The 25,794-nt window shown below is 42.8% G+C and overlaps 1 protein-coding gene across 1 annotated transcript; it reads right to left on the bottom strand.

Annotated features, from left to right (window-relative positions):
- Nucleotides 1-7,951: 7,951 nt before the first annotated feature.
- On the bottom strand, nucleotides 7,952-24,654 carry BFSP2 (beaded filament structural protein 2). Its single transcript, XM_069860038.1, has 7 exons — nucleotides 24,199-24,654; nucleotides 16,479-16,561; nucleotides 14,490-14,646; nucleotides 11,891-12,052; nucleotides 9,523-9,654; nucleotides 8,824-9,044; nucleotides 7,952-8,040 (listed from the first exon to the last, which is right to left on the bottom strand). The coding sequence occupies exons 1-7, from the start codon at nucleotides 24,652-24,654 to the stop codon at nucleotides 8,037-8,039; spliced, it is 1,215 nt and encodes a 404-aa protein (XP_069716139.1). The 3' UTR covers nucleotides 7,952-8,036.
- Nucleotides 24,655-25,794: the final 1,140 nt, after the last annotated feature.

The raw sequence follows: 25,794 nt of genomic DNA, 5'->3' as shown, positions 1-25,794 counted from the left end.
GAGCGCGCGCGGCCGCCTCTAACGGCTGCCCGGGCCCGCGCGAGCCCGCCCGACGCCGAGGCCTCCGCGCTCCACGTTGGTGGCCGCCGCCTGACACGGCCCGAAGCGGGGGTGGGAGGAGGCGGCGCCGCCGCGGGGCGGGGCTGGGCTCAGGGGGGAAGGGGCGGGGCCTCGCCGCTGTCTTGCGCTTTCCCGTCCCCTCTATGCGCATGCGCGGCGACCCCCGGCCGGTGAGCGGCGGGGAAGGACGCACCAGCCGGCCAGTCGGAAGGCTCGATGGGGCGGGCGAACCGGTGACGTCACGGCTTGGGAAGGCTGCTGATTGGTCGAGCCGGGCGAGCGGAAGGCGCGTGCGCGCGCCGGCGACGTCATCCTTCCCCCGCTTCCGCTTTCGTCTGCTTCCGCCTTCCCCGCTTCCGCCTTCCGCTGAGCGAGGGAGCGGCGATGGCGAGGGGGTCGTGTCCAGAGAGCCATGTGCTTCCCCAGTCGCGGGCGGGAAAGGAAAGAGGGTCCCCACGGAGGCTTGTGCTCACCTAGCGCTGGCGGAAGCCGCTTCCGAGGAGGCCGGAGGGTGCTGGGACGGGGCCTGCCCGCAGCCAGCCCTGCCTGCTCGGGGGCCTCTCGGGCTGTGGTTTGATTGGAAAAGGCCTTTGAGATCATCGAGTCCAGCCGTACCTGTCCACTACCGAACTATATCCCTGAGCATCTTATCCACCCGTCTTTAAAACATCTTCAAGGATGATGACTCAACCACCTCCCAGGGCAGCCTGTGCCAGTGAAGAAATTTTCACAAGTATCCAATATGAACATTTCCTGGTACAAACTGAGGTCATTTCTTTTCATCCTGTCGCTTGCTGCTTGGGAAAGGAGACCAACACCCACCTTGCTACAACGTCCTTTCAGGTAGTTGTAGAGAGCGATAATGTCTCCCTTCAGTCTCCTTTTGTTCAGGTTACACAACCCCAGTTCCCTCAGCTCCCTCTCATAAATCTTGTTCCCTGGTGTGGACTGAGATGAGTAAGCCTCAGCCTCCTTGCACCCTCAAACAGGCCTTGCACCCTCAAACAGGCCTTGCACTCACACTGTCATTGTAAAGGATGCAAGGAAGTAATTTAGCTTTCATCTTGGAAGTGGTGTGATTAAGTAAATAAGACTTGAAACACTGCTGTTTCGGATGCCTGGATGTGTTGATGTGAACTTCACAGCTGCTTTCCTGACTCATAGTGAAGCCTAGGGGATATCTGCTCAAAAACAAACTTAACAGTGGGTGTCTGTAGGTTGTTGCCACTAGCTTTGGGTGCTGTAGTGGCCATTAGCTCTGAAAAAAATACATGGTTGTTTAAAGCCTTCACTGTGGCTTCAGGATACATTGCCAGAAATTTTGTGGCAGAACATTTTGAAAAACAGCTTCAGGCTGTCGTGAATCATAATTAATTATGTGAAATATTGTTTCTGATGAGAGGACACTGCTTGCCAGTCTTCAAAAGGAACTAGATGTTCCTACTGCTAAAATGTGAGCCCAAATGAGAGTTACCCATCAAATAAGAATTGGTTTATACAATAATAATATATAGTAAACATGTTTGTATTCTTGATTTGCTATAATTTTATGCTTTGTGATGCTTTTGTCTTTTGAAATCATTACGTGTATATTAGTTAACATATAAATTAAAAGTTCTTCTGAATTTTGAGTGTTTGACAGTCTCTTTGTGTCCATGAAAATACTGTTGTTTAGTGTTTTCAATCCATATTTCTCAGCTTATTTGAAAAAAATGAGAGGTGCCATTGTCACACTGCAGAAAGAGATTAAATACTCTTTGTGAAGCGTATTGTACGTTTAACTGAATCACAGCAGTCAAATGTTCGGTGTTTGAGAGAGATTTGTTACAAACTTCTTTTTATGCCTATCATGCTGCGTTCTCCCTATATTTCTCTACTACCATTGACATACTGTGCACTTACCGGTTTTGGTCCCACGCAGAAGTAAAAATTGCAAGCATAACAGTTCATCTCGTAAAACTTAGAATGCCATGTGATCAACGGCACTGTTTCATGATAGGAATAATTACTGAATTTGAGGGCAAATTTGGTAGCTGAGTCTCATTTTCTGTGCGTCCTTGGTGCATCTGTGCTCCCTTCTTCCTGTTCCCTTCAGCTGCTAGGCAGTTGCATGGCAGATGTGCCATAGGGCAACTCAACGTGGAAGAGCATTTGATCTTCCTTTTGTTGAAGCGCTGCCTTCCCTTGCATTTCTACCCCATTACTGCCCAGGAAGCTGACGTACCTCTGCACTGCACCACGCTGTGACTTGCAGGCTCAGCACTGATAATAATGTGCAACTAAGCAGCTGTATCTCTCAGCTTTTGTGGTAGATAAGCTAATATTATTAGGCCACTAAGTACAGTGCTGGGTATGAATCTAAGCTACCTTTGATTTAGTTTCAGCAGCTGGTAAAATATTTTCCTTGCCTTATTATGGATAACCCCTAATAGCAGGCTGAAGAATGCAAACCTGATGTCCTTTTGCTGCTGTTGGTGTCTGCGTCACTTGTCCCTTGCAAACACAGGTCTGTAAGGACCTGGGGGTGTTGGTTGACAGTGACTGAACATGAGCCAGCAGTGTGCCCAGGTGGCCAAGGAGGCCAATGGCATCTTGGCTTGTATCAGAGACGGTGTGACCAGCAGTTCCAGGGAGGTTATTCTCCCTCTGGACTCGGCACTGGTGAGACCGCTCCTTGAATCCTGTGTTCATTTCTGGGCCTCTCACCACAAGAAGCATGTTGAAGCTCTGGAGCGAGTCCAGAGAAGAGTGACAAAGCTGGTGAAGGGTCTGGAGAACAGGCCTTATGAGGAACGGCTGAGAAAGCTGGGGTTGTTTATCCTGGAGAAGAGGAGGCTGAGGGGAGACCTTATTGCTCTCTACAACTACCTGAAAGGATGTTGTGGAGAGGAAGGAGCTGGCCTCTTCTCCCAAGTGGCAGGGGACAGGACAAGAGGAAATGGCCTCAAGCTCCGCCAGGGGAGGTTCGGTCTTGACATCAGGAAAAAAATTTTCACCAAAAGGGTCATTGGGCACTGGAACAGGCTGCCCAGGGAGGTGGTTGAGTCACCATCCCTGGGGGTGTTTAAGGGACAGGTGGATGAGGTGCTGGGGGGCATGGTTTAGTGATCGATAGGAGTGGTTGCACTCAATGATCCTGTGGGTCTTTTCCAACTTAGTGATTCTGTGATTCTGTAAGGCTGTAATGGCCAACTCTGAATTAGAAACTTAATACCTGTCAGGAGCAGAGTGCCAAGAAACATTTCAACTTAAATCTGAAACAGAGTCAGTGGAAACCATGGAAAAGAGCAGCAATGTTTTACGCCTCAGAAGGCTTAGATCCTGTTTTAAAGACGTGTCTCAGTTGGCGCCTTAAAGGAAGTTATGCAGTTATGCTTGGATTTGCCTCCCACTTCTAGTTTTATTTTTATGAAAAATTGTGAAAATCTGCTGATGCACAGCATTTGTAGTTCTCTGTGAACACATTGCATTAGCTTTTATGGTTAAGGTTGTTGCTGTGTAAAACGTTAGATGCAGAGGAAAAAAAGGTCAGTATTTCTGGTTTTTTTTAATTTATTTTGTTTTCCTCTCTCAAATTCAACGATCCTCAATACTTACCCAGAGGCCATTTGAAGAATGGGTTGCAGGCATGGACTGGCAGAAGTAATGTTTATAATGTAGGGAATATATCCAGAATGCCATGTTGCTATGACAGGAGCATGAACTCAGTAGACAGCTTTCAACTTCACTGTGTATCACTGACCTGTGTGACCAACCTTTGGCAAGACACAGCGCTCAAAATGCCACTGCTCAGGTACAAATTCACCAGGACTTTGAGGACTTTGGTTTTTATCTCCCCCGCGTAAAGCCGTGCATGCTGCAGTGTGTCTGCGTGGCATGCAGTGGCGCCTGCCCACCTCCTGTCCTGTAGCTATGAGTCCTTTTCCCTCTGCATCTTGGTGCATTTTATAAAGACTGAGGACTGAAGCACAATAGCATGTAGGGGAAGTGATGCAGCAGCCACTGTTCATGTGGAGAAACTGAAGACAGGAAAGCTGAAGCGAGTTGTGGGTGGTGGAAGGGTTAGGAGCAGACTTCCATTTACAGTCATCCAGTCTTATCCATATTTCTTCATACCTAATTATCTCCATGCTGTTACATGAAGGTGATGATAGCACTGCAAACTGCTTTGACATTTGCAGAGCACAAGCAGAAGAACACTTAATTCAACAACTCTTAGGCAGACGTCTACTTAAGGAAATGGGAGAAGGTTCCCTTAGGTGCTGAGAAGTTTGCAGAATGGTTCTAGTGGAGTCTTTGCCACAGCATGGTCCCGATTCTTTTTAGGAGCTTGACCTTCATGTCAGATTTGGGGTGCTGTGATTTCAAACCTCTACAGCCAGAGAGGAGAAGTGTTGTCATGCCCTTTTCTTCAGCAGTAATTGCCATCAGAAAGCAGGCAGTAGTGGCAGCAATGCATGGTATTTTGCTGAAGCATTCCATTTTACACAATGCAAGCTTGAAGTCACTTTAAAAAAAATTTTTAGCCATAGAATCAGTGCAATAATGTTTACACTAAAATGCAAACCATAGAATGATAGACTAGAATACCAGTTCTTAGCTGGTGTGGTATGCAGCTACTCCGTGTGAAATCTGAAAGGAAGCATGGGCTAGCATGGGGCTCTTTCCCCACGGAAGCAGAAGCATGTATTCAAGCTGTGGTGCAGTAGAGCTGGTTTTCGCTGAAGAGGAGGATGAAGTATGTGTATGGTTTGATGGTACAGCTAATCCAACCTAGTGACTAGCTGTCGCTGAGGAGGGCAGCCCTGCTTTACAGCCCTGACTAGTTTCTCTCCCCCTCCCATCCCCATGCTGTAACTGGTACACGCCTGACCCTGCAGTTGGCCTGATTCAGGGAATCGAGTGACAGAAGCATTTCCTTGTGTTTTGCAGGGCTAATTTTCTGTTGATTTTCCTTCCTTAACTGTCTTCTCACACATCAGACAAGTGTTGGTGCTAACACAATACAGGGTGATGGTAACACATAGCAAATGAGAGGGAGTAGAAATGTCCTTTTATACAGTAGCTGGCAGTTACATTGTACTATGTGTACCTCTGACTGCATCCTGAGTCTTCCTAACAGCAAATGTTACAAACCCCTACATGGAAATACAGGTGTGATATATGCTGCAGTAGAAGATGATAAATAGTTTTCTAGTTTTTGTTTTCTTAGGAAAACCAATTGGAAACATGTTCATGTGTATTTAATATAGCAACTGCTAGTGTAGGGGGTAAATATAAAGATAAATGAGTTTCTGAAACTTAGTGGTGACAAATAGTTGTGACAGCCTTTATTCTTCTGTATTCTCAGTTTCCCATCTCACTGAGATGATGAAGACTGTTAATGCTTAGTTAGCATTCCGGCTGGCTAGGTGTGCTGGAGGGGCTGTATAGCTAGCTAGGTAGCTACCAGCAGTCCATGTAAAAGCAGAGAGAGATGTCTTCATAAGAGCCTTAACACTTAATATGACAGCACGTTTGGTTTAGAGGGGCCTACATTTGACTTCTGATGAACTAGTCACAGGAATATTCTTTTCAGTGGCTTTTGGTCTTTGTTAGGAATAGAGTGAAAAGCTGCAGGAAGTTCATTATTTATGCTTCAATGCTTCCTTCTTTTCCAGCCACTTCCCCATCTTGGAACACCTTGATGATTTTGCAAGAAACTATTTCTATTCCAATGAATAAACATCTCAGTAGGAATCAAATCTTTTTTTTTTATGAAATACAGTGAACCACTTGAACCTGTAATCTAAGTTTTGTTGGAACAAGAACTTGGAATGACATAGAAGAAACTATAAAAGAATCCTTCCTTTCAGATCACAGTACGATTGCAGACTCATAATTTCACCAGGTTTATCTCTGTCAGTGACAGTTTCACAGTGGCATAGCCAACAGTGTCTTTTCATACCTGAAGCATCGCTAGAAAATAACAGAGATCTGATGCCATATTGTATATTTCTATGCTATAGGGCTCATTTGAAGGTCTATAGAAGCTGCTGTCTATGATTACAGCACACAAGACTGAAAGAAAACCTGAAAACCTATTTGGGCTGCTATGAAGAAATACACAAATCAATTCCCTCTTTTTCTCAAATTACAGAGACCTTCTTATGTGTGAAGAATAAGGGGAAGGTTATGTTTTACTAATGTAAGAAAGTGACCAGTTCTAGACAACATACAGTTAACAAAAAAACAAAAGTCTGTGCCATCTCATCTCCTTTACCACTGTTTGCATATATTTTCTCTCATCATCACGGTTCTTGATTGGAGTCTCAGCTTCATAATTTCCGCACTGATACATGAAAAGGTATTATTGCTATTCTGAGAAACCTACATTCCATGAAAAAAAACCCAAACCAAACAGCATCTACCATCATCTACCTTTCTTTTTTGGTTGTTGTTGGGTAATCTCTTAACCCAGTAATTTTTTGATCAAAACCTTGGAGGTGATACATGCCAAACAGCCTTTTTACAGAGATTAAATGAGGTTTGTGAAGTAACTATATTGGGAAGGATTTTCCATGCGTGAGGGAATGTGCATGGAAGGACATGACAATATATGTATGCTGGTTCCTGTTAGTCATTGGTGGAGCAATTATACTGGATTTACAGTGTATTTTATTTTATCAGTCATGGAAAACTAAGTAGCTTTGTTAGCTAGTGTTTCAGCTAAAGATCAAAATACTTTCAGACCACCTCTCATAAATGCTCTATGCCGTTATGTTCTGTGATACATGCCATTTCTCTTTGAGTGCACTTGATGAATTATGTTGTCAGCTTATGTAAGTGTTGATATTGTAAAGTCCTAATCCAACAAACATATATATGGTTAGCTTAATTCCTGTGCAGGGACTTATTCGTGAAGGAAAACCTGCCATCTACCTAAGATTTTGTGTGACGGGGCCAAGGTTCATTATGTTTCTCTGACAATGCAGGATCCATCTTGGCACTTTATATGACCGTACTGCGAATGCAATAAAATGAGGATATCAATATTTAAAATATAAAAGAAAGTCAGAAACGAAACTTTTTCATAATGATACCATCAAAATAAAAGAAACTACCTAGGGTCCCAGGGTCACCCCCATGCTGATGCTATATGGATGCCTTTTCAAAAGAAATTTGTCTAACCTGCCTTAAGGCATGATCATATCAAGAAAGAGCCAAGCATGTTTTTTTTAAAGAAATCCAAATATACAAATATATCAAAAAGTATCACATTTGTACAAACTGACACCCTGGCTAGGACTGTCAGTATGCAGTAAAAAGATTTGACCTGAACTGCAAATGGAAGCGCTGTTGCTGTCCTTCACCTTCAGCTTTTCCAGAAGTTTAGTCTAGTGTTAAAACACGTTTAAGTTTCCAGGAACTGCTCGGATGCTCTCATTAGTGCTTATGCTGGCTTACATATTGCAAAATTATTGCATTGAGTTAATGGCACACTTTAACTGCTTCAGCATTATTTGAATTAGATTTCACACTAGTGAGCTGATGGCTTGTGATGCAACAGGGCGCTTGCCATTTCTGTGTGGATGCTCTGTGCACAGTCGAGGGGTAGTTCAGTCTTGATAGATTTGTACCATAAAAAGAAAGTGTTTACTTGCTGGAAAGTGGAGGGCCAGTTTTATTAATCTTATCTGCTTCAACTATGATGAAAAATACTGGAAGGAAAAAAAAGTCAGACAAAACCCCTGATATTCTTTATTTTTATTATAATTTTAACAACATGAGTAAATTGAAATCTGTAAGCAAAGCAATAAGTGAGGAGGGTCTAATAAAGTTGTTCAAGCTACAACCTACTTTGGTTGTTGAATCAAACTGAATAAAGCAGGCTGCTTTGATGGGTTTTTAGCTTCCACTAACATACTTGGCAGTGACATCTTTTGCTTTAATGGTGATGAATGGCAATGGTCTTCGGTGGGCTGAGAGTTTCATAATCAGCTGAAAGTTGAAAAATAAAAAATTGGTCAGTATTATGAATAGGAAAATTGCTGAACTAAGTGCTACCCTCAATTCGGCTGCTGAAATCGCATCAATTGCAGCAGGCTCTGATTATAAAAAAGTTTCTCCCTGACCTGAGCAGAAGAGCAAGTAAAAATCTGCGGATCAGAGTGTCAAAGGTTCTATGACTAATGGTGATAAAAGATCTTAAAAAAGCCCACCCAAGCAACTCAACCACTCTAAAGGCATTTACAGGTTATTCCCAGGGTCTTTAGAGTCTGAACTATTGTTTCTTCATGAAAGATACAGTCAGTGGGCCAGATTCTGTCCTTAGGCTTAGGGGTAACTTAGAAAGGGAGCTTTACCAGGGTCACAGCTTTAATATTTGGGCCATGTAGTTGGAGGAGAAGAGAAGACATACTACACCCAACAAAAAACAGCACAGCTACTTTGCTACTGCAGCCCCTAGATGCTGTGGTAGCTTTGTAGCCTCACATCTTTAATCTTGAGGAAGTGAGGCTCATAGACCTACTGGTGTACTACTAAATTTTGTCCTTTCATGGCAGCGCTGGGAGCCACTCATCTCTAATACACCAGGACTCTGCATAGCTGCATTTTGGGTGTTCCTCTTCCTTTGGCAGCATCTCTAAATGTCACCATCTACCACCCAGCCACAGGAGACATGAAAACCATCCAGGTCGCCCTGATTCCAGCAGAATCCGTTCCCAGGGAGCATGTGTTCTCCATCCATTGAAAGGCACACTTCTTTTAAATGGCTAGTACCTGCTTTGTTCTCCATCCAGAAGGCAGTGATACGCAGCAATGTCTTTCTCCAGTTGTTGTTTGCTGGTCAACAGATTTTCACGATCCCGCTGCTGCTGCTCGGTTTCTACTTTGATTTCTCCCATTTCTGCCTCTAGCTTGGAAATGACGGAGCCTAGGTTCTGCAGTTCGATGTCATGCCAGTGCTTGGCATCGTATAAAGAGTTCTCCAGACCCCTCTTCTGTAAGGGCAGGACAGCAGACATGAAAAGTCAGTTTGCATATGCTTCATAGTGATTTTTATTCAGGTTTGGCCAATATCTCTATTGAATATGCTTAAGTGGAGATGTAATATTTTGAGAATTCTTTTCTTTAGATACATTGAAAAATGTGTTTTATCATTGCAAAGGTTGAACTGCTTTGCTTACAAGATGCAAATATTCTTCACATTATCAAATACTACCCACCAGAGATCTCAGAAACTGTTACTGACTATGAAGACAGTGAAGACTGAAATTTGAGGCCCAGGTGTCAAATGTGGTAAAATTAGTGCACCATGTCAATCAAGAAGAGCCTAGAAATGTCCAAAACCTCTGGAAACAGTATCTACTTGAAAAAGAGATTTATTCTTACGTCTGCATCCCAAGACAGAATTGTTTTCCTCATAAAGCATGTTGATTTCACATAGAAGGTACCCATTGAAATCCCAACATTACTTACCAAGGTTCTCAAAGATTCAGTTTCTGCTTGCAAGCTCTGTATTTTGCAGGCAGTTTCATGGAACTCGGCTCTGAGGGTCTCCACCAGCTCTTCCTCCTGAGTTCGCATGGCAGCTGTTGTTTCAGCCTGTTGCTGGTAGAAGATTGTGACTGTCATCACAACCTACTCAAATTACAATTTAATTTCCTTGCATGCCAAACCGACAGTTAATATTTTCATAGTTTGTGGCAATTCTGACATTCAGTGTGATTCCTGTATGTTAAATCCATCAGTTGAACAATTCTAGATACTTCTTAGTGTCAGAATTATCATATTTTATATTCATTTACTCTAAAATAGCTTAAATGTTTAAATGTGTATATTTTATCTATGTCAACAAAAGCTGTTCAGCATGCATAGTACATTTAAAATGACCTGTAAAAATAAAACATTGCTGTAATTCTTCATTTTGTAGATATACTACAGTATTTTTTAAAAGTTGTGTTTTCATTTTGTTTGCTTTCAGAAGAATTCACACCTTGATTTTTCACACAGGATTCTGTGAGTGAGAGAGCAAGTCATATCACAGAGGTCAGAAAAATAATTTCTGTTAATTGAATTAAGATATTCTTATGCAATTTCATGCTCTTTTTGCTTGTGGGATTTCATAAGTGTGTAGTTCATTTTCCTTGAAAATAGGTGAAGGAAAAGGTGCCTTAGTAAAACTAAAATTTCTATACTTTTTAATGACAGCCAAGATCAAGATTTTCAATCCAGAGCTCTAGGCTCTCTAGCAAAACTATTCTGCAGCCAAAACCTACCTTTCTTCTGGCTGATGCTAAGATTAAGCTATGCAAAATACTTCCATTCCACTCTGAAAATTCATCTTTATCCTGTCCTGCTTATGCATGCTTTTATTGAAAAAGTAATAATTGTTAAAAAATCTGGGATCACACACCAGAAATACTTTTTATATGTTTTATTGGTACCATCATGGGAACCCCACAACTTGGTCATTGTGAATGAAACAATCTCAGGTGCATAAGGTCATTTAAATACCAATTAAGTCTCAAACAGAATTTAGGATTTATGAACCTTTGTTGCAGGGGGCTGAATTTCCCTCTGAACACCAGAATTGTGACTTCCAGCAAATTGCAGAGAGCCAGCATTTTCCAGAAATACTTCACAGGGATTTATGCTTCAGAGAGATTTAATCCCACTTCACTAATCTTGGTGAATTCAGCCTAGTGATCATGGACCTGCCACTCTGGAGTAATTTGTGTCTCTTATGAAGTTGCACTCTGGGCTTATGTACTTTTATTGCTATGTCACTGAATGCCTTTGGTCTGTATAAGCTAAAAAATCAGGCCTGCACAGACTAACCTTATGAAAACTTTGCTTAGTAACTGTATGGCTGCTTACAAATTTAGTGGGATCTCTGGGATAAACATGTCTGGTTCGCTAGAACCTTTGGTATCACTGTTGTCACAGGATTTTTCTTCTTTATTTTGAAAATAAACACCTAGTCAGAGCTTGCGTATATCTTTGCAAATGTGTTTCTTGCTTTCCTTCTTGCAGTCTGGCTTTACTGTCCTCTTCTCACAGCAGCTCTGTACTATGAGAGAGGGCTATGCTTTTGCTAAATATTTCTATAGCACAGCTTTAATTATGATTTGTTGTACTGTGATCTGCTATAATAGCCAACTCAGAATGAGATGGCTTCTATATAATACAGGATTGTGCACTGAACTTCATGCTTAATCTCTGAAAAATACTTATTTCAGCCAGACACTTTGGAAAAATGAGTGAACCTTCGTAACAGAGAAAAAGCTGCATTAAAAGGCTATTTCAGTCTCAGTATCGGGAAAGGAGAGACTTTTTAAAGGGAATGGCTGTTATTATCACTTTTCATTTTGAAGTTAGTATCCAATTTTCTCACCACTGCCAAAGGAAACAATTTCAAGGAGAAATCCACAAGGCGTCTGTGGCTGTACAATTAGTGTAGAGTAATGTATTTTGCCTTTTTGATTTATAGACCCCTGTAAATTGTTCAGTGAAGGTTCGGCCACAGTAAGAAGTATAATGACTGTGGCTTATCTGACAGAGAAGGTATTGACCGGGTAAGTTTGTTTTTCTCAGTCTTCCCTTAGAAGTCTCCCACAGATACCTGTGATATCAGCAGGGTCACTTCCAACATTTCTTAACTGTGCATCCCTAATATTTCTGAGTGCATTTTCCAATGAAATTGGACTACAATCCTTTAGATTTTTACCATCTTTTTTGTTTCAAGAAAAAAACCACTCAACCATCAAAGTTCCTGTGGAGTATTAGACAGATTTTGTGTTTACTTCAAATTCCTTAATGTTGGAGTAGGTTACAGAGTGCTCACCTTGGTACGGAGAAGGGCACCTGTCTCAGCACGATTCTTTTCAATGTCTCTCTCCCAGTGGATTCTGATTTTTTCCAGTATGTCATCCAGGCCACTTCCCAGGGGAACATCAAGTTCTTCCAGCTGAGATCCAGCAAGCTGCTTGTATAACACTTTCACATCCTTGAACAAAAAGACATAAAAGAAGGTGAACTGGACAATTGAATGGGGGCTTGAGGAAGAATCCTTTTGGTTTCACAAACAGGGAGAGTAATTATATTTGGTCCTGAAAAGTGTCTTTACATGAATGATTCAGTGAACTGGGGGGGTTCTTTTGCAGATGTGGATTTGCCTTGCTTCTGCATGGGAAAGAACTGGAGTTGCTTTTAGTGGAAAGAGACTGAAGCCCTGCACTAGGGCACTGCCTGCAGCAGCCCTCTTGCAGTGGCAGGTTTCCCCAGCAGTCAGAGCTTGACATACACACATGCTGCACATGCAGTTTGTGCTATGTTGCCATGCATCTAATGGGAAATATAATGAGTTGTGGAGAACAGCAGGAACTCTACAGCCTTGCAGCTTGTGTGAGCTACGTGTGCTTTTGTGCATGTGAAGGTTAGATGAAAAGCACTCTCTTTTGCTGTGACAGCATTTTATTCTTTCTTTACATACAAGCGCTCCAAAAACATGTACACAGGAGAGAATTAGTGTGTCTAGAATTGCATGCTTAAATGTAGCACATCAGTTGTAAACTGTGTTCAGGAACAGAAGAATAAATGAAATTTGCACATGTATCTGAACCATCTGGTACCACAATCCTTTTACACCAAACTGTTTATAAGTGTGATTGAAATAAGAAAAAAAAAGAGTGATTTAAAAGCATCTGTGAATTATATTTGTAGGTAGTGGCCCTTGACAGTGACAGCACTGGAAAAAAAGAATGGGCAGGTATGTGCTAATTATGAACCTGCAAGAATGAAAACCTCAAAATGTGCCCATTCCAAGTGCGCAAAAAGTTTAAAAGAACTTGACATGGATTTCCTGGTGGGGGCACTGGAGGCAAGAAAGGTTTGGATTAACTGTGGAAAGTCCTTGGAACTTATTGTGCTAATCAGCTAGTGTAATTGCAATAATTGCTGTGAGCCTTTATTCTGTGACTTCTCTTGAGCAGCTTCCCCTGGTGCCACTCCCATGGCAAAACCAGGTTTGCTCTTGGGTGGTTCTGCAAATGCTCAGATATTCCTAACAGCTACTGAAAGGAGCATTCTTCCACTCTGCAAGGGCTCCTTACTCTCTAAATGCAGGGTGAGAGGAGCTGTTGGAAAGCTGTTATTCTTGTTATGCTATGTATATGGTCAGAGAACAGCATCAGTGCCAACTTTTCTGTTTTAACAGCAATCATTGCAATAGACGGATGTTTAAAGGGGGTCTTGTGTATTTCTGTCAATGTTCTGGTTTCCCTCTTATGTAAAAGAACTTCCATCTTTCTCATCCCTACGGTGGTGCCGAAGCCACTGATTATTTTCTGTAAAATGCCAGCCTTGGGATTAGACTCATGAAAGGAGGGAGGGGATGAAGCAACCTCATCTTGGCAAGCCAAGTCTCCATATGCCTGCCAATGTTGCTGAAATCTGTGGCTGGAGAAATAATCTGTAAGAAATGTAAGGTAGAATAGTGCATCACTTCCCTGAGCCGTCTCAGTTCGAGCTCTTTTACTTCTGATGCATGAGTGCAACTGCTGGCTGTCTTTTATGTGGTGCTACTAGTAGCTCCATAATTGAGCCCCCATCAGTAAAGATGCTGACTTGGGTCAGCTCTGCTGAAGGGAATAACCCACCTTCATGCAACTACTGCTGGTGAATATTATGACTGAGTGGGGAAGTTATTGCAAAATTTGGTAGTAATGGGCTTCCCTTCCAGCTGCCTGTCCCTGTGACTTGCTCCAGTGGTGTGTTGTTTAGGAGAGACTCAGTTTCGGGAACCAAGCAGTTTGTTAAGTCAGGCAGGAATTTTTCAGAAGTATGTGTCATTGCGCAGTGTTAGTGCAACAGGACTGGAGCTTGTCACCGTGCACAGGCATTTTAGGCTGGCTGAGAATCAGATCTCACTGTTTGGATGTCCACATATGTGACTATGCAGCCTGATGACCATCATGTGGCATCTAGCAAGAAATTATAGTATCTCTTACATGTCATATTTATCAGAAGAGAAAGAGTCATAGAATCATAGAACAGTTTGGGTTGGAAGGGACCTTAAAGATCATCTAGTTCCAACCCCCTGCCATGAGCAGGGACACCTCCAGGGGCACCACCAGGGACACTAGACCAGGCTGCCCAAGGCCCCATCCAGCCTGGCTTTAAACACCTCCAGGGATGGGGCAGCCACAGCTTCCCTGGGCAACCTGTGCCAGTGCCTCACCACTCTCATGGTGAAGAGTCAAAACTTAACTGTTAGTGCTTTAAGTTAATGGAGAAGAGAGAAATAGGAGAAGGTTTCAGGAGAATCCCCCCACCCAGACATGGCAGGTGGAGGTTTTCAGTGCTTGCTTTTGCACTAGGTGTATGATACCAACTGAAAGAAACAGGCATACACTGGCTTTGCAGTGTCGTGAGTCTGGACTTACTTCTTCATGGTTCTTTGACAGCAAAGTTAGTTCTTCTTTCATGCTCTCTATCTGACTCTCCAGATCCATTTTAGTTAAATTTGCATCATCAATCACTTTATATAGGGAATTAATTTCATCTTCCACTGCCTTTCTGAATGGCTGCTCATTTTCATACCTGCAGAGAGAGAAAAAAAAACAAACAAAAACCCCACACCAAACCAAGCATAATGCAGCACAGATCAGCAGGGAGAAAACTAAGTGGATTTTTTAAAAGGACACTGTTAATTAGATCATGTGTCCCAGACAGAGGCACAGAAACACAGAAGGTATACTTTGCTCTCACCTTGTCTTGCAATATTTGAATTTAACTGCCTGAAGTACCCTGTCATTAACTCAGAGTGTAATAAAATAGACCAAGTTAGCAATCTGCACTACAGTGTTTATCAGCTTGATAGGATTCCTTAATAAGCACAGAAAGATAAATGGTCTTCTGCTCGATCTGGCATCTATATACAGTATGACTATGATGGCTTTTTCTCTGTTTGTTTGGCTCTAAAATGAGAATAACTGCTTATTCATCTACATAAAAACTTGTCATAGTTATGGTTAAAGAAAACACACACTCATCGTATCGAGCATTACTTTTACTGACAGACATGCTTAGGGAAGTCTATGTTCATAAGCCCCAGCCCATCCTTAAGACCAAATCGCAGTATTACCAAAGCAGAGAGCAAATTTGAGTGGTTTGTTTGTCAACAAGAACTACTCTTAAACCAAACAGCTTGTTTCTAAACTCTGGTTGCAATGCAGGGGAAATTGTGGCCAGCAGTTGCTAGTCTATCATGCTGCTTACTGCATCATTCTTATTTATAACCTTTTCATTTCAGGCTTTCCATTGAAAATGTGGCTGGGTGGCATGATAAATCTCCTTGGGTGGGAATTTTTTGTGTCAAACCCAGCCAGACTGGGGACCTGGTGGCCAGGGAGGTTAGACAGGGGAGCTGGAAGCTTAGATGGGAGCCATCTTCATAAACAAGTCCTGCACTCTGCCACCTGAGAGCCACCCTCATTGTTGGAAGTTCAACAGCTTGGGAAAGTGGCAGCTGATCCCAGTGAGAATTAGGAGCTTTTACTATGCAGTGGACTGATTTGACATTGGTTTTGTTATGTAGAATGATTGTCCAAAGCAGATGACATTTGTAAAAAGTATTTTTTTAAAACTACTTAAAATATGAGTGTAGCTGACTGAATATAAAGCCATAAGTAAGCAGATCAGAGTTGTACCTTTCTGAAATAAAAGGTGAACCTAAGAACGTGTTTAACAGGTTTTGATGTTGTGCCAGGTTGTGCGAAAAAAAGATATTTGTAAACTAACAGGTCCATTACCAATGAAAGCTAGAAGGATCACTAGGACTGCTGCGTAAAATTTAAAGAGCTTAATGCACTCATGTATGTGCATATTAGGCTTCGCAAATGGGAAGATGTCAAAAAAGTAGTTTGTCAGTATTTAAAATCTTCTCTTAATTTCTCTCAGTAAAGATAAGGAAAATCAGTGCAGTTTTCTTATCTAGTATTTCCACACTGATGTTTGTAGTGGTACAGTTTTTGCTTTTCATCCGTGGTAGAATGATTTTTACATCCAAAACCCCCTGTGTGGTACTGCGAATTATAACTAATAATCACATGAATGTTTGCTTTTACAAAATGTCAATCGAAGTTTGTGTGAATACTGATCTCTCAGTAAGAGATCAATGTCTGTATATTAAAGAATAGCTTAAGTAATTTTGCTAGTGCACAGTTTTGTTACTGTAATTCTTCCAAATCTTCCAAAATACTAGATTCATAATTGTTTTACTGTTAAAAAATCTCCTGCAGTCAGGTGGTTGAATATTCAGCTTAAAAGAGCGAGCCCATTCTACTCACTAGGCATTGCTCCCCTATAGATTAAGCATTTGCCAAGGCAAATTTTCAAAGAAAGCAGCCAGCTAGGTGCCACCACAAGACTACCTGTCTTTAAAATCTTCAGCACAGGCTTGAATGTTCTCGGTGTGTAGCATAAGACGAGCATTTTCAAGAACTGCTTCGCCCACCTAAAAGAAAGAGACAACAGAGCTCAAGCAATGAAGTGCCTCAGCACATTAGCTACACACACTGGACATATATCATAAGCAGATGTATAGCTCTGATTCCAAAAATAATTCTTTAGCCCAGGGCTGTTCAAGTGACTCATACCAGATAATTTAATCAATGAATTTTGTACACATAAATTCACAAATTCTTTGCCAAAAGGCTGTAATTTGTCATGAAACTGTTCATTGCTCCTAAGTGTTCGTCTTCTTGTGGAAACACATTTATTTTGATTGTCAGCTGGTCACAAGGGGTAAAATTCATTACTGTGCGCAAGTTATGTTCATCATTTAAGTCCCACTTATATTATCTAGATAAAGTTTAAGTAGCACTTATGCAGTTCCTATTCTACTTCCCGTATCAGCAGTCCTCTTCAGGGTTGTCCTCTTCAGTGAACCAAGGAATACTTGTTGCTCATGCTGCCTGTGAGCCATCCTCAGCTCCCAGAGTGTCATTTTTCTTCTCTGATGGGATCCTGTAAGCTCTTGTGATAGATATGAGACCTGAGAAGCAGGCAGTCTTCGAAGGTTATTACACTGAATGTCAAATGCTTTGGAAATATTGTGCAAATAAGACTTGGTATCATTGCTATGCCTCTGGCGGAGTGGTATCTTTAATGCCCAGAAGGCACTTGAGGGGTAAGTAAACCCAAAAGACTTGTGACATAGCAGCTTGTTGCGATTTAAGAGGGTTATATAAAATGGTTGAAAGGTAAAAAAAGACCATTGCCTGAACCGGAGTCACACGTGCACTGAGTTATGGAGATGACTAAAGTCATGCTGAATTCAGTACCAGGATTAGAGTGATCATCTCTGCAAGAAACTGTCTGGGGGCTCCAGCCATGCTTTAGGTCTATGCCACCACTCCAAAGGAGCTAAACTGAACATCTCTGGATTTTTTTCTCAGGAGATACCTATGGAGGTTTGCAGTTGAAACTAAAACACCACATGAATAAGAACAGCTCTTTTAAGTGGGTCAGGAGAGTTCTTGAAGCAGAAATCTTCCTTTAGATAATTAAGTCTGCAACTAAATGAGATTGCAAATCCACTGGAGCACTCTGCTCCCCTGAGGTGAAACAGGGCATACAATGTGGAGACACCAAGGCTTCGTCCAGACAAGTTGTCTCAAGTACTGCAAGTGGAATCGTTGCCTTAGTGTAGTCCTACCTGCACTTGAGCCTGCTGCTTGGTGATGGGGTGGAGGTGGACATGCAAGGCTGAAGCATTTCTATGTGGTAATTAACATTACTCCTCATGAGAAGTGGCTTACTGCTCCAAATGTCTTGGACAAACAAATGTGAAATAAGGAGAGATCTGGAGGAATAACCTATTTCCCACATTCAGAAGCCTGTAAGGGATCATGAAACTAAACCCACTTTGCATCTTTTAAATCTAAGGAGGCATGAGAGTTAATAAAAGTGATTTACTTCCTTCTCACCTACTGTTAGGAACAAAAAGGGAAGGTGGCTGGGGCTGGAAGCCTGCGGCTGGAGCTCTGTTCCTGCCAGTCCAGCTCAGGGCTTGGCTTCCAAAGGAAACAGAGCTCATGCCATGGCATGGCCAACCAATTTTTCTTTAATAACTGTGGGATGTTTGGCCAATTCCAACTGATTCAACAGAGGGATAGACCATCTCAGAGATGTGCAGTTCCCACATGTTTCTGGAAAACAGCATGGGAGACAGGTCCCATGGATGCTGCCACTGGGAAAAAAAGCTCAAGTTTTGGCATGAGAAAATTGAAGAGTGCACAGGAGTCAGAGATGTTCTGAAAGCCACAGATGTGGGCAAAGAGATTAAATCTCATGCACACCAGCCAATCCTGCTGTGCAGCCACACAGATACAGAATATTATTATGTGATCTCTTGCACACAGAACTGGCTTTTCTTCATTGTTCAACTCCTTCTTTACTTCTCTCTGCTTTTTTGCAACCCTACTTTACCAGCACCCACCTAACTCCTCAACCCCTAGGTTGTCCCTGCAGCATCATTACAGGGTGGCTGGGCAGAGCCAGGATTTTGAGGATGTGCTGGTCTACTGTGCTCAGGTCCCCTTGCACCAGGAGACCTGAGCTTCTCCTGAAAGATCAAGAAAAGTCCTTTAGTTTTTACATGGCAGCAGCATGGATGTAGAGGCAATTCTTTGACCCAAGCACTGAATTTCTGGTTTGGTTTTTGTTCCCCCCCGTTTTTTTTCCTTTTCTTTTTCCTTCAGAAGTTATTTTGTGTCCCTGCCAACTTACACTTGTGTGGATTTTAACAGAAGCTTCTATTTTTTTTTCCTGACTCAAATCAGAGAGCTGAAACGTTGCCCTATGATTTGCCCTGCCTTCTCTAAATAAGCCCATTTGCTTCTGGCAGTGAGCCCACATGGTTACAATATCTGACCTGTATTCTGATGAAAATAAATGTCTTTGAAGGAATTGGGGATATCCCATGAGCAAAAGTAACATTAAATCATGTGACCTGCACAGTGCCACTCAGAGGTATGTTAATGGCTAAGTTTAGAGGCTGAAATCAGTCTAAAATAGCTTCTGTGCTCTAACAAAAGCAAAAGCAGGGAATAGCTGATGATTTGCAGCTGCCTGGATTTCTGCCTCTATGCATAGACAAACTGGTTTTTACAAGTGCTTTTTGGTAGTAATCTTGTGGTTTTACTGAGGCATTTGAGGTGATTTCTTACCTGCCCCGCAGTGGATGTCTTTACCAGAACCCTGGTATCACACTCCTGAGAACTTGGTCAATACCCTACTCCCCTCCTCATAGACTAGTGGCTAATGTTCAGTGAGAAAGTCCAGGGCTGTCTAAAACTGCGCACACACCTGACCTGTGCTTTGTAAGCAAAAATGATATTAAAAAGTCTAGTGTTTGGAAGTCTTCAGGGATGAGTGTTGTAGTGGGAGTGTGCAGGCATCACCCTTTCAGCTCTCCTGGAAATGAGTTGTGTACGCTTTAAATCCGACAGCGAACCTCAAGGATAAATAATTACATGGTAGTTTCTATGTAGAAACCAGGTTTCCTGAAAAATTGTCTCTGATTTCTGTGAGCTGTGGAAGTCCTTTCCTAGGCTTCAGAAGAAGAGATGTAAGACTTCCATCTAGTGGCTCTTTTGTTTGATTTAATTCTCCTAATAATCAACAGCTGGATGCAAACACGCAGCATTAGTGAGATGGATTCATAGCCACTTTGCTGACACACATATTAAAATGCATGATGCAGCAGTTTAGGAAACACCCTTCTTTGTGTCCATTGGAAATGAAAGGACTTGAAATGCTGCAAGCACTTCAACATTGACTTCTTCACTTGTAAAGCAGAAGGCAACACTGTCTTGCCTCACTGGGCTTCTGGGAGGCTTAAGTCACTGATGCTCGTGTGGCATTTAAACAGCCAAAGTAGGATGTGTTAGAAAAATGCAGATATTATGACTAATAATAGCACCTTTAAATCACATATTGTCTTTCAACACTTGCATCTGTGAGGCACATACACCTGCTGAGTGTGATTTTTTTTCCAGCTCTTGAATTAACACTGAATATTTGTGGTATAAAACATCTTAACTAGAAAATGGCAACAAAATTCTTTGGTTTTGCTTTGGTTTTATGGTCATGAAAATGCAATTTTAATTTTTAGAAAAAAAAACCTTATCAAAATCTTTATCAATGTACTGACCCACCTATTGGGTGATGACTGGCAACAAGGAAAACCAGCTGGGAGTTTGCAGACTTCATCCTTGATAAAGTGCAGTGCAATACAAACACTTATGGGGAGAACATATTCCTGGTGACTGACAGCTTTTGATTTTTAACAGAGATCTGACTAAGTTTGGCATTGCAAGATTTACTATGCCTTTCAAATTTTTAGCTATGCTTTATCAATAGCTTTGTATAGTTTTGCTGTTCTTCCAAACGCCTAAATCCGTTCTGAAAGCTGCTAAATTTGTTTCCTCAGGTGTGACCTGTGATAGCGAATCTCATGTTTTAATTATTCATGTAATGGAAAATTATCTGGCTTTTAAGTTCAGTCCAGTTAAAGCAAATGATGCCTCCACAGACAAAGATCAGAAGATGCCGGCCTAGTCTTCCCTTCCACACACCAAAGGAAATGATTGATATCAGCCTATTGGCTCCAACACATTTTAATTCACAGCTAAATCAGTTTAAAAGCATGCAACCCAGTGCCTGTTGCTCAGATGCCAAGCAGTAAACTTGTAACATTTTTGGCCATGCTTTCCATGTTGAACATCTTCTCACAGCCTGAAGGAGTGAAACTCAAAGGTAGCAGGAGTGACATTTGTTGCTTTGCCTTGGGAAAGGTAATGCCTGGAGAGAGGCTAGGAAGATTGATGGAAGATTGCTGATTCCTGCTGCATCCAGGAAAATATGTCTTCATTTGTACATCAAATATATTATAAGTTAACAGGACTGCATCAACGAATGCCTGGTTCTCAAAGCAGTAGTTAACTCCTAAAGAAATTATCTGTAAATACTGTAATCTTGCCTAAGCACAATGAGAAAACCTTATTCCCCACCTCACAGCTGTATGTGAAGGTAGTCCAAGGTTACGCTGTTGGAAGTAGCTGAAAGGACATAATTAAAACTAATTTATTGCCACTCTCTGTATGGCAATTGACCAAGCTCTGTGCCATTTTGTGGGAGTTTGTTGCGGCAGAATGCTATTTCACCAATTTACAGAGACTAATAAAGCACTTTTTTGCATTAGAATGTGTTATAGATTATACTCAGTGGCTTTTCCGGCCCCCTGGCAAATAAACTACTGTGTGCAAGTCCAAATGTGGCAATTCCTTGGGCTCAGTCCTGTATATACTCCTGTGATCTGAACTGCACTACATGACACCTCACAGGCAAAATAAATCTCTGTCTCCCACACAGCTGTAATTGAACAGTCATGGAGGCTGAGCTACGCTCTCCTCTCCGTAAACTCTCTCAGATTTTGTCAAGCATCCACTTTTCCCAGGTGTTGCCCTGCTCCCTGGAAAGGGATTACCATTACAAAAACCCTGCCATTCTGCAGAAGAGACACATTTGATTAGAGGTAGAATTTTCCACAAGAAGACTGGGATGAAGGCTGGAGAAAAGGAGAGTGCCTGGGCTACAGTGAGATGAATTTGTATTTCTGTCACATGAATTCCTCTCCACATGGCTTTCTCATTGCCCTTGTTTCCTGCAAAAATCCACCCACTTTGTGCCTGTCCCAATTAGTGTGTGTCCACCTGCTCTGCTGAAAAAATAGCTGCCCAGGCAGATAATTAATTCTGTGAGCTGAGTAGAGGCTTCCCATCATTCAGCTCCTGTCAGTGAGACCCTGCTGCACTAACAGCTCTGCCAATTGCAATGAAACACAAGGTTTTTTTTCCCTTGAGGGATGCTCCACTCATACCCTCTGAATCACTCATTGGCACATTTTTCCTCCTAACTCTGTGTTTGGAAGAAATGCTGGCATCCAGTTGTTACTGCTGGGAGGAAAACTACCTGATATGTGGGATGCCAGAGCCCATCCTATGATGGGTGGGGAAGGAAAGGAGATCTCTGGTCTGCTGGAGTCTCTCCTACCTGGCTGCAGAGATAGGCCCATCACATTTCTGATTTTGGGACCAGGAGAGTCCTATGTGGCTGCATCCTTATATTTGCACCAGCAGGGAAGGAGGAAGGGGCTCCTGTCTAGACAACCCCCCCCACCCAATTGTGTATTTTTCTTTGCTTCCTCTTGTTCAAAACCTGTGCCTATCATGGGCATTGAGGTTAAAACAGGTGGCAGCTCAAGTAGCTTTCCACCCCAAGACATTCACAGCTGTTTCATGTGAAGGGCACGCAGGGGTTTACGGCTGCCGAGCTGAAAGGATGTGGCTGGCTGGGAATCAAAATGAATCCTCAAATTTTGCAGAAGACTGAAAAGAGGATATATCACACTAACGCAGATGTGGGCAGATACAGAAAAATCTAAATATATTTACAAAAATAACATCTAGAAATGTATCTGCCAGGTATCTCTCATTTCTGTTACACCTTGCTACTGAAAGCCTTTTACTTTTCCTGCTGGGATGCATCATGGCAGCAGGTTACTCTTTTCCTGTGATTCCAGCTGTTTCTGCAGCAGCTGATTTTGATGTTTTTTTAATAAATGCGACAGTTTCGGTGTTGATGCTGGCATACCATTACCGGTTAGCTCCACAATGAAAAAGTTAATTGGTATTTGGGCTAGAAAAGATCCTACTTTCATTTTTGGTTAGATGCTTAATATGAAAACGCGAAGAAACTTGTTAGAATTGAACATAACAGCTCAGACTACATATGAGAAAGTCAAGCCCGCTAAATGATGCCTCTTTGAGTTATATAACTGAAGTAATTCAGAAAACTTTATGTATTCTCTAATGCATTTTAATGGTAAAATAGATAGACTTATTTTCTATGATACCTGCAAATGCTATTACTATATAGATTTGTATTTCTTATTTTGTATATGCAGAGCCTGATATTCAAGCTAGGATTCATTATGAACTGCTCTTATTTACTCATAGGAAAGGGAATTAGAGGCAACTTGGCAAGATGACAATGTAAAGAAAGCTTAAAAGAAAAGCAATTTGGATGCAAAATTATTACATTATTAGGTTAATCTGCACTACGATGTGTGGGTTTTATATAAAGAAAAATTAAACACTCTTTCCTAAGTACCTACAGTCCTGCTCTTTCGGTCTCAACTGTGAGCCCTGATAGGCTTCATAGGAGAGGCCTACAGCTGCAAAATTGTACACTCATCTAGAAAACATGGGATGGCAGCTGCAAAGTATTAACGCCTCCCCATCTCAAATCAGCTGAGAAATTAGGACTTGTGAGGTGCACTGAGACCTCGGGGATCAGAGCCCCTTGTTCTCTGCAAGGACAGCAGCCTGCAAAAGTAGTTGTTTCTTGTCCATGAGGGCAGAGAAACCATTATTTTGCACCTCCTTTCTCTAACTAAACACTTCCCTTGCAAACCTGCAGCCTCTGCTATATGGAGAAGGTGGGAGGAATGGATGGCAGGGTGGAGACAAATGGAAGAGAAGTTACTCATTTCTAGCCATGTAATTATTATTTTTAAATAAATAGAACTTCTGAAAATGTGATTAAGCAAACAAGGGAATAAAGTAAAAATCTGAATTGCTAATTAAAAAAAAAATCCAACATGCTTGTAATGATATCATGTTGAGGGACAAACTAATTTAGTCCTAGCAGTTTTCTTCTAATGATTTTGATGCTCAGTGTAATAACCACAGCTAAGAGAAAAACCCAACAGAACAACCCAATAATAAAAAAAAAACATCACCCATTTTAATCAGCCCAGGCTATCGCGCCTTGGGGTGCATTTCAATCGGCCCCATGTGCAGGATGCCTGAAGCAATTCTCCTGCTTAATAGGCATTTTCCACGGCACACTGTGAAGTGATAATGCTAATTATCATGAAGATAGATTTAAACCCCTCTGTCTAGGGCACCGTGCCTTGAAAGCAGGCAGCATTCATCATGAGCATCAACCCTCGCTGCTTCGGGTTGCTAATGACTCATGAAGCTCCGCTTGTCTCTCCACAGCCAACAACTTTCCAACACTCACCTGATGGTAAATTGCCTCCCAGTTCTCCCGCAGAGCTCCCCAGCTGCCCACGCTGGCTGCTTTCTTGTCCAGGTAGACTCTGATGTGTTCCTCCAGCTCCTGGTTGACTTGCTCAAGAGCTCGCACCTTCTCGATGTACTCCACCAAGCAGCCATTCAGGCTCTCGTAGGAGAGACCTCTGCCCTTCTCCAGGCCTGGGGCCAGGGGCACAGCGGCAGAGGAGCTGCGCAGACCCTGGAGGAAGACGCTGCTGATGCCCAGGGCTCTGCGGGACACTCGGGTGCCCAAGCTGCTCACGCCACCAGTGGGGACGGTGCCCACGTAGACGCCGGGGGGTCTTGACAAGCTCCCTCCACCCCCGACGCTGACCCGGCGGCCGGGCGGCCCCGAGCTCTCAGCTGTGGAGGAAGAGGGCTGCTGCCCCAAGAAGGACGACCGGCGCCTTGGCAAGGGCATGATGCCACTCCAGCCCGCCGAGCGCCACCGCTCAGCCCGGCCACCTCGCCCCGCACTGGCGGGAGGGATGTGCCGAGCCTAGCAGGTTGGGTTCGTGTGGGGTTTCGGCTTTGTGCGACAGCTTTCTGGAATGGGGGCTTTGTGCTGCCCGGGAGCGCCCGTCACATTGTCCGGGCGGCCGCTGGGTCAGCAATCCCATTTCAGGGGAAATCTCCCTCCTGCTGCTGCTGCAAATGTGGCAGTTGAAAAGCACAATGGTGTTTACAGGGACAGCAGGACAGGGATTCAGTACAATGTGCGTGTTAAAATACCAGCAGTGTTTTCTACACTGACACCCAGTACCCAGATGAATTCCTACCCACAGGTATCTAGACATATATTGTGAACGCATCACCTGCTTACATCCACACGTGCTCCATGCAAAGTCTCCTGCAGCAAGATGTTACCTAAAGTTAGCAAAACCCTAAGTTTTGAGGAGCTAGCAGGGCCAAGGCTGAGGTGAGCCGAGCCAGCCTTTCATTGCTGCAGAGCCTCGAATGCTCTCACAGCCCCACTGCAGCTTCTGGATTTCTCTGTGCTTTAGCGTCACAACTCAACCAAGGCACATTGTTCCAAACCCAGCAGATTTTAACTAGGGAGAAGCACCCTCACGTCTACCCCAGCTCAGTCGGTTTAATGTTAATGTTATCAACTGCACCTGGTCTCTTCAAGAAGGGCCCATTTCACTTTGACTGTACAACGTGGCGACAAAGTGAGACAACTGGGAACTGAAAGAAAAGGGCAAAACGATTCCCGAGACTTAGTGCAGGAGATGGGGGAGTTTTTCCTTTCTCTTCTTTTTATGTCACTGCTCAACTAGTGATCAGGTGGATAGTTTATAGGTACAAAGGCAGGATGGGCTCATGACACAGTGGGATCCTTCACCATGCAATGTTAGGTATAGCTTTTTCTACTTATACACAGTGATGCTTAGCAGCCAGGACGTCAGAGTTGTTCCAATGTAGGATTACCATGTGCGCATCTTTGTAGGCATGTCTGTAATGTGCTGATGCTGGGCATTGCCCTAATGCAGGGTAGGTTTGCACAGGGGTGGCAGTGAGTCTTTGGCGAGATGAAATACAATCAGAAATCCCTGTCTTC

This window comes from Phaenicophaeus curvirostris, chromosome 6 (genome assembly GCF_032191515.1).
Source record: "Phaenicophaeus curvirostris isolate KB17595 chromosome 6, BPBGC_Pcur_1.0, whole genome shotgun sequence".
Taxonomy (NCBI): Eukaryota; Metazoa; Chordata; class Aves; order Cuculiformes; family Cuculidae; genus Phaenicophaeus; species Phaenicophaeus curvirostris.
The sequence above is the reverse complement of the archived record's forward strand: the minus strand, read 5'-3'. Positions and strand labels throughout refer to the sequence as shown.